Source organism: Poeciliopsis prolifica, unplaced genomic scaffold (genome assembly GCF_027474105.1).
Source record: "Poeciliopsis prolifica strain line A6 unplaced genomic scaffold, Auburn_PproV2 SCAFFOLD008, whole genome shotgun sequence".
Lineage (NCBI taxonomy): Eukaryota > Metazoa > Chordata > Actinopteri > Cyprinodontiformes > Poeciliidae > Poeciliopsis > Poeciliopsis prolifica.
In genome coordinates, this window is record NW_026562383.1 from 15,691,339 (window position 1) to 15,700,878 (window position 9,540).

The 9,540-nt window shown below is 39.4% G+C and overlaps 1 protein-coding gene across 1 annotated transcript; it reads left to right on the forward strand.

Moving 5' to 3' along the window:
• Positions 1 to 1,099: 1,099 nt before the first annotated feature.
• On the forward strand, positions 1,100 to 7,988 carry gata6 (GATA binding protein 6). The gene is made up of 7 exons (XM_055033717.1): positions 1,100 to 1,196; positions 1,590 to 2,480; positions 3,236 to 3,408; positions 4,015 to 4,140; positions 4,229 to 4,316; positions 4,408 to 4,505; positions 6,901 to 7,988. The coding sequence occupies exons 2-7, from the start codon at positions 1,652 to 1,654 to the stop codon at positions 7,060 to 7,062; spliced, it is 1,476 nt and encodes a 491-aa protein (XP_054889692.1). The 5' UTR covers positions 1,100 to 1,196; positions 1,590 to 1,651; the 3' UTR covers positions 7,063 to 7,988.
• Positions 7,989 to 9,540: the final 1,552 nt, after the last annotated feature.

Below are 9,540 nucleotides of genomic sequence, written 5' to 3' on the forward strand. Positions count from 1 at the left end.
CTATCAGTAATAGTTCTTTGCAGCTTCCGGCTTGTGGGGCCTTCATTAGCAGTAGCATTTAGCTATCGCCATTCAGTCTCTCCCGGCGAGGCGCGTGTTAAGCAAACGTGCTGAACGGCCCCGCGTGAGCTTTTTGCGAAACTAAGAGAGAATGATTTAATTGACACCTCGTCACGTCTCTCTATTGCAGCCCCTTTCTTGACCACTTCACTCTCGTCAGGATGTATATTCCAGCTGAGCGAATCATTGCGGCTCAAAGGGACACAAAGGGAGCAGCTGACAAGTTGGTGCATCACGAAAAGCTGCTTAATCCTCTCAGCGCCTTGAATAAACCAATTAATTAGGAGTTATTAATTAACGCGATGAATACAGAATGGAAATTAGTTCAATGCAATATTTCTTTGCAGTTTGACTCCATTTGTAAAGACGATATATAATTTTTAGATAGATAGATAGATAGATAGATAGATAGATAGATAGATAGATAGATAGATAGATAGATAGATAGATAGATAGATAGATAGATAGATAGATAGATAGATAGATAGATAGATAGATAGATAGATAGATTATGGTAGGTGGATGATGAATCCAACTCTACCATAATTTATCTGAATATTTTAAAACAGTTCAATTTCTCATACTGCAGCAGTGCAGTATGAGAAATTTAATATATTTAAATTGTAATAAATAAATTTAATATAATATATACAATGTAATACCGCATCAGGGGAAAATAGGCAACATTTTTTAAGTAAACTTTCCCAGACTTTACATGAAATAGAGAATGAAACATTCTATCGCTTGAAAGAAAATCATAATGATAGTGAGAATCAAGCAGGCTAATGAGTAAGAAATAAAAACGGAGACTCGGTCTTTAACCTCGCTCTGATTGCATCTTGAAATCAAAGTTTGAGTGGCGATCGAGTTTCTCTCTTCCCCGGCCTCTCGGTTGTTTGTCGGTGTGATTGATTGGAGGAGCTCACAGGCTGGCACCCCTACAGAGTTCCCAGCAGCTCCTCCGCGGCAACCTGATTGGTCCTCCCCCTGCGGCCGCCGCTGGAAGCGCCTCCCCTCATAAACCCAGTCGGAGCGCACCGACGCTTCCCATTACTCCCAGGAGAAGAAGCGGCAGCGGCAACAGCTACAGCGCAGAATTGAGAAACTTCAGCGACTTTATGGCAAACAAGTAGAAGGTACAGGCGTCTTGTTGTGTTTTTTTTTCCTTTTAGCCATTTTTATTCTGTCTTTTCATTTGGGTTCAAACATCCGACCGAGTTGGTGAGTGCAGCGGGAATGAACTCATCATTTCGGGGGTATTGTTTTATCGCTCGGCCCTTATCTCTTTTAAGGTCTTATCAAACGGTTATCTCCTTTGCTGTGAAGACATATTGCGTTTTGTTTCCTATCTGTGATGTGGGTAAACTTGTGAGTGGGAGTGGAGCTATTTGACACGGATGAACCTTTTATGGGCGCTTGATGCGCACACAGCAGTCATTGCAGGATGACCTAATATTAATTTAAAGGATGGATTATATTTTGAAATCTACTTGATGATTTCCTTACGCTTTCATTTCTTTTTCTTACAGGGTGCACTGCCCTCTGATTGGTGTTTTATTTTTAGTACTTTGTGTATGGAAAGTGCTCCTGGATGGACCTGGGTGAAAACAGCTGGTCCATGGTCAAGCGAGAAGTTTCCAGCAGCCCAGGCTCGCCGGCCGAGCAGAGCTACCTGCCCGGTGACAGCAGCAGGAGGGACGGGCCCACGCCTCCGAGCGAGCTCGACGCGCTGGGCCACCGCCGCCCGGACGGCAGGTCGCTGCATCCCTACCTTCACTTCGGACATCACGGCAACGCTGCGACCGCCGGCGAGGACATCCCGCTGTTTACGGACTTGGATCAGGGGGGCAAGCTCGTTCTCTCCGCCGGAGCGCACAAGGCAAGCCTGCTGGTGGATCCCGCCGACATGTACCAAACTTTGGCAATCGCGGCAGCCCAGAGCCAGACTGGATATGATTCCTCCTCCGCTGGTTACATGCACTCCAGCCCCAACTCCCCGGTCTACGTGCCCAGCTCCCGGGTGAACCCGATGATTTCCAGTCTTTCCTACCTGCAGGCCGGTGGTTCCGCGCAGGCCGGCCACGCAGTCTCCAGCCACTCGGTGTGGTCGCAGTCCACCCCGGAGAGCCCGTCGTCGTACAGCGCAGGGAGCCCGCACACCTCCAGCCGGTACCACTATCCTCCGAGTCCGCCCATGAACAACGGGACACCCAGGGACAGCAGCTACACAAACACGCTAAATGTGAGCAGCAGGGACCAATACGGCCTCTCCCGACCCTTAGGCGGGACCTACGCGAACCCATACTCCCCTTATGTGGCACCTCAGCTGCCCTCACCTTGGACCGGGGGACCTTTTGATAACACCATGCTGCACACTTTGCAAAGCAGGGGTGCGCCCTTGATTAGAGGTCCAAACGGAGGTAAGAAAAAGAAATGCAAAATATGATGATGGTGATCACGTGTAAGAAAAAAAAACATGATTCACGTTGTAAAAAGTTATGGGTCTGGTGAAGACGTTCAGAAGGTCTCAGGTGGGGTCACCTGTTGAGGGCTACTGGGAATGTTAGGGGTCACACCAAAACCAAAACGGAAGGACTTCTATAATGTCGTGGGTAGGAGTGGGGATCTGGGGTACTAATTCAGTCCAAAAGAAAAAAAAAGTTAATGAATAAATTCAGAGAAAAAAAGAAAAATAGTAAAGATATTATAACATATCGCAACTTATTCATTCTATTTACAGCATAAATTCACAAGAGATATAATCGCAAAGCACTTTAGAGGATAAGAAAATTTTTATTTTCCCACCCACCCATTTGTTGGCATCCTTATTGTGTGTGGGCAACAATTAGTATATAATAATAATAATAGGCTAATAATAATAATAATAATAATAATAATAATAATAATAATAATAATAATAATAATAATAATAAACTGTAGTCATTGATCAACGGTTAAAGTGTGAACAGTTATTTAATTTTCACATAAAGGTTTTATTTTACTTAGTCAAATTTTACTTTGGATTCTGCTGTCGCACATAACATTGTCCGGATTTCTGAATTATGAATTATTATTAATAATAAAAATCTATTTAATTTTTTTTCAGAATAAATATATTTATGACAATCAAAATAATAAACGCGTGCTTTCTTTTAACCATTGCGTTTGTGCTCAGTTTCAGACATCCTGGACGACATGGCGGAGAGCAAGGAGTGCGTGAACTGCGGCTCCATCTCCACGCCGCTGTGGAGGCGCGACGGCACGGGCCACTTTCTCTGCAACGCCTGCGGCCTCTACAGCAAAATGAATGGCCTGAGCCGACCATTAATTAAACCGCAGAAGAGAACGGTAAGGAGGCAGAAAGACAGGAGCGCTCAATTTCCTGACTAATTGTCCCGAACAATTCCTGGAGGTCATCGCGAACCTCGGAAGCAAAAATAATTATCTGATCTACGCTTCAGTCTTGTTTCGTTGTCAAATAAATAAAATGCTAGGAAATGTACTTTTAAAATAAATAGCTTTTATTGAGCTGATCAGCGCCATTCATTTAAACAAATAATTTCCAAATTTCCAAAAGCTTGTTGTTTCTGTTGCGCAAATGGTTCATTAAACTACGCGCAAATTGAATATATTTTTCCCAAACTGATCGAGACATATTATTTGATATTTTTAAATCGTAAAGTATGTTTGGCAATTTAATCTAATAGAGACAAATGCTTCCTAGTTCCATTATGGATAGTTTTCACAGGGAAATTAGATGTCACGTACCGAGGTCGTTGTGAAGGAGCATGCTGTTAAAAGACGTCCACTTAAAGGGCATATCACAATAGAAACTCTATTTTTCTAAGGAAATGGGGTCTGAATGGGCTAAAGACACATTTTAATGGAGAACGGTGATTTTCTTCACAGCTGAAAAAAAAATCTAAATGATTTATTTTCAATGTGTACCACCAGTCAACCTCCAGAAGAATCGGCCTCTCCTGCGCAAACTGTCAGACCAGCACAACGACCTTGTGGCGCAGGAACGCAGAAGGAGAACCTGTGTGCAATGCATGCGGACTCTACACTAAGCTTCATGGCGTGAGTTCAGTTCCGTTTAAATATTTCACTTAAATCCAATTAAAACTGTTCGCCTGATCTTAAATTTGCTCCTTCTTGCACAATTCAGGTACCTCGACCGCTGGCCATGAAGAAAGAGGGAATCCAGACACGAAAAAGAAAACCCAAAACTTTGAGTAAAACCAAAGGATCCTCGGGTGAGATTTCAGCTGGAGTTTTTCCTTGCGTCTACACTTTAGATACGCTTTTAAACCAAGTGTGATAATGTAGTTGTTGTTTCTGTGACAGGCACCAACAACTCTGTCTCCATGACTCCCACATCCACCTCCTCATCCAATTCTGAAGACTGCTCCAAAACCAGCTCTCCCTCTGCACAAGTGTCAGGGGTAAGATCCATTTTTAACCTATGCTGCTTTGACAGTGTAGACAAGCTGCATATAAGACAGTGGTTGCATGATTGGAGAGCCTCTACTTTAGCATTCAGAATATAATTGATACACAAAGAGATTTGAACAATATTTTGGGGAAAATGAAAGATTACATTTTTATATTTGACAAACACACCTCCCAAATCAAACTTATGCTTAAAGAATCTCTGCAATTTAAAACACAATTTAAAAGAATAGGACTCTCTCTGACAGAAAGATGCCCTGTGTGCAAAGCCCTGACATAAACAAACTGCCACTGATGTGTCTGGTTGCCTTACTTTGTTGGGAAAGCTTTACTCCAAGAAATTGGGGGAATGAGATTTTCACTGTGTTGCAGATTTGTTTGTGATACGTTGAAGCTGTATTTAGGTCATTTTACAAATAGGAACGATGGGAAGAAATAATTATTGGGGATTTAAAAAAAAACTGGAAAAAACTACTGCAATTCGGTGAATGTTGGAAAAAAACACGCATAACAGTCCATCACCTAAAATTGTATTAATCATACGTCTCAAAACCACATATTTTGTGCAATGTTGCTAAAAACATCAGGCTGATGCATGCATACTTAAGTAGTGTGTCACCATTTTACAATAAATATGAACTTCACATTTCTCATCAGCTGATGTTTTTCTTCCAGTTTGTTTAATGCAACCAAAACTCTTCCCTCATATTAGATTTTCACAAAAAACATAATTTAAATAGGCTTCTTTTATTAATCGTGTTGTATTTGTGGCTATAGGCTATCTGTAGCAACATAACAGAAGAATTTATGACAGTGATGCTCTGAAACACCCAACAAAAGTGGAGCGTTGAATGTGAATTGACTGTGAAATAAAGTTTCCGTTCAGATGATATTTTGGGTTTTTAATCCTTTGAAAAATAAGGAGTTATTTGAACTAGTATAAGTTAGATTTATGAAGTTGTTTATTCACAATTCAGTTTTTAAATGTACACAGGAGACACAGGAGACTTGTCACCTTAATCAAAGCAGATCATGGTTACTTTTTGATTCTGTTGTAAAACATCATTTATTCAGAATACAATTTATGATCCTAAAAATAAGCTTCCATTGTCACCTGTGTCTGGTGACATCACATAACAGCTATTCAGATTTTGATTGTTTCTTACTGTCTTATTTAAAAAAAAAAAGTTTTTTAATTAAATCTCCCATTTAAAAAGTGCTAACGCGTTTTGTTAACGCGTCAGCTTATTGGCTTGAATTTTGTGCCTTCATCACAACCCAGATATACACAACCAGAATTAGCTGTTTCATTCTTCACTGTACTTCTGAAAATGTTTCTAAATCATAAAACCTGGCAGAGAAAATGCGTATTTCATTACCCAGCTGTGTTTTCTTTATCAATGCAAAGTTGCTAGTGAAAAAGCTTATTTTAGTAGCTGCTAACAGTCACCAATAAACCAAAAGAGATGAGCCGTAGTTTTGTAAATCGAGTAAACATAGAAACTGTGATAAAATCCACAATGTATGAATGGCTGTTATGTATTTGCTAATTTAATGTAATTTTCAGAAATATGTTATTTTACTCTTTTACTTACATCAACGACTATTCAAAAGTACAACCATAAGCCAAGTCGCTATAGTAACACAATTAAACTCCTATGCATGTGAGAAATTTCAGGCTAATTAGTTCAAACACAGCATGTTTCTGTGTTCTGTAGGTAGCTGAGTTGTTATTGAGTTAAAGTTAAAACAGTAATTGAATTGCAGTCAGGTTATTTTAAAATGACGTGTTTGAAGCCTGTCATTTCAATATTATATGAGGGTTGATGTTCAGAAGGGACTGAGGAGTTTGAATATTGTTGAATGTTTGCTTGATGCTAAGATAATCATTAATTACCAGAAGAAAGACCTATTTTTATTAGGGTTAGGGTTAATAGTTGAACAAGTAACTACACCTAGGTTGCTTTAAAACGAAGAGCTTACTGTCTTTTAAATATGAATTTAAGAAATTGTTACAGTGTAGCAATGTTTTAAATTTAAGATATGGCAGCAGGTTTCCACAAGCATACTTATTAAAAAACAAAAAAACAAAAAGAAAAACATATATATATATATACATACATATGCTGTGCAGCAGTAGTAAATGCAGATTTATAGAAACATCAATTAAAACTTACTCTGCATAATGATGAAGATCTTTTTACATTAAGTAGATTTGAAATGTTTAGACTTGAACTGTTTTGTAAGCAAAGTTTGTTGGATCCGGCTTGTGAAGTGTTTCTCAGCAGGAGTCGGCTGTATCTCTGACCTACACTTATCTCTCTTGAAATTAATGTTATATATTCTGAATAATGTTCCCAGCTGACATTATGTTTGCTGCTGTTGCAGGTCAGCTCGTCCGTGCTGCCGGGCTCTGGGGAGGGAGCCGGCTCGGGCTCTGCGGTGAAATACCCCGGACAGGACAGCCTGTACACCAGCGTGGGCCTGACCCAGTCGTCAGATGTAGCTTCAGTGAGGGGGGAACCCTGGTGCCCCATAGCTTTAGCCTAAACACTCAAAAGTTTTGTGTGTGTGGACAGAAATCCCTGACCTCTCCTGTTCTTTCTGGACGCTGCGGCATGGATATATCTGGAGGACGATGTTTGCTCCCTACCACCACCCCCGGCCCCAGCAAGAAGAGTCTGACATGAGGGAAAAACGATGGCGAGACGAGCGTCAGTCACGGCTTAACCTTGATCTGTGTGTGGAATATCCGGGATTGGTGGTGCTGGCGTCTTACAGTCAGTGGAGACGTCAGGTCAGACAATCAGTCAGGCGGCCTGCACAGGATGGTTTTAAGCCTGTTGTTCACTCTGATCTCTCCCGTCAGTGGTTCTTCAAAGAAAGCCATCGTGTACATAATGGATTTCCTCTCTACAGAAAACACTGCTGATTGGACACGAGTGCTTGATGAGGCACTGAGGACATTTAGATTGTTCTTCTTTTTTCTCCCCACAACTGGAATAATGCCATAAGTGCTGAGATGACTTTGATGAATCAAAATCAAAATATATATATAAATATATATATTTATAAATCTCCAATTGTAGAGAACGTGGCTATGATTGTTAATAAAGATATCAATATAGAGCAGATGTCAAACCATTCTGATGTCTTTTGTATTTTTTTAAGTGTTTGTTGGATCTGCACATATTTTCCATTGAAAGCTCTTATTGCTTATGTTGAAAGTAGTTTGGTTAAAACAGGGTATAAATGCCAGTGTTTTTTTTTGTGTTGTTTTGTTTGTTCTTTAATCATTTACTTCAAAACATACAAATTATTGATTCCTTATTTTTTATGTATCAAAATGTTGTCAGCTACAAAGAGGAGTAAGGTACTGTTCTTAAAAGATGTTTGCATGCAATTGGATGTTGTGTTTGAACAAAGCTCAGCCGGTATAACTAAATGGCTGCATAAAATTTACACATTTTACAATTCTCTACTGTTTCCTCATTTTCAGCACAAAATCAGAAAAAAAAATACAGAGAAAATATACAGAGCAGTCATTGAAATTCTTCATAATTAATTATAGTGAATTTAAAATGAGCTAATAGGAGATCCTGTGATTTAGTTTCGAGACACAAAATGGCTGGGATCCAGAGTTAGCCCAAGGCATAAATGCAGAGGGCTCCACAACCAACAGGAGGATGCTGGGAGCTCAAAAGCCATGCTTACAATAGTGCATTAGTGCTATTTGTGCAAATCTGTAATGATTCGAATGTTTTATGCAAGTGAATGTAGCCAGATTTTTTTTTTCTCTGAGTAAAATGTATTATTTGCCCTCCACCTTCATACAAAACCACAATCACCTGGACTGCAGATGTATCATAGCAAAGGTTATGCCTAATATCTACTGCTACGACATGGTAGCTGAAATATGAACTTCTGTTCCGAGCCGCTCCCCTGTGTCTCGAAACGGCCTTGGATCGGCTCTGCTGGGATCACATTTATGCTTCCTGAAAATAATTGACAGCCTGAGAAGTTTTTTGGATTTTCGTCATTATTTGTGACTATTGTTTTTAAGCAAAAACTAATTCAATGAATTCTAAAGATACTGAACACTGGAGGCAGTTTTCTGAGTTTAACGTAAGCTTCGTCCCTTTCCAGAACTTGTTTCATTTTTGCAGAGATCTTATCAACGTATTTATTTCTTTGAGTACCAGGCTCGCTTTTACGGGTTTTTTTTTTTGTTTTATTTTTTCTGGCACATCACGAGAAATTATTATATTTAAATCCAGTCCAATAAATTCTGATGAAGCAAGTAAATTTAATGTTTGTTTGAAAAGAAGCACACTATTTTAAGGGCAAAGCGTCAGAGATGGAAATTTATGGAGAGAGCTGTGGTGTTGGACATTCAGGCATTCCTTATGAGTCACCCATATCCATGCTTTCACTCCCTGTTTCTGTTTTGCCGGACGAAAGCTTTAACTTATTAAATCTTTCGAAGATTAACTAATGGAAGGACAGAAAAAAAAACGTTTTTTTTTTTGTTGTTTTTTTGATAAATCTCGTTGTAAAAAATAATCTCAGCCAAAAACATAAAAATTGATTTTTTTTCCCCTCATTTCACTCTGTTGATGTTCTATATTTAGTTAAAAAAAAGAAGAAAAAAAAGACTATTCCTATTGAAAACTCTTTTACTCCAAAGTTTTCTTTCCCAAGAGATGTAAGGAAAAGTTTGGGGGTTTTGAAGTGGGGATCTGGTAAAATGTTAAAAGTAGTCAATATCTTAGCTGCAGTAAAAATTATTATTTACTTTTTTTAATAGGACAGTTTGTAACTTTTTCCAAGTACATTTTTTTAAACATCCAGTTCCCTGTCTCTGTTTTGCTCAGTTTCCCTGGCCTGCAATATTCTATTTGTTACACTCGGACCGTTCCCTTCCTTCTTTCACATATGAGTTAGTGTTAACGTCTGTCTGTTTATAGCTAGCTTGTTATGCAAGATACATGACAAGAACCTCGTCCATAAGGGGTCAAGACCAAAGCG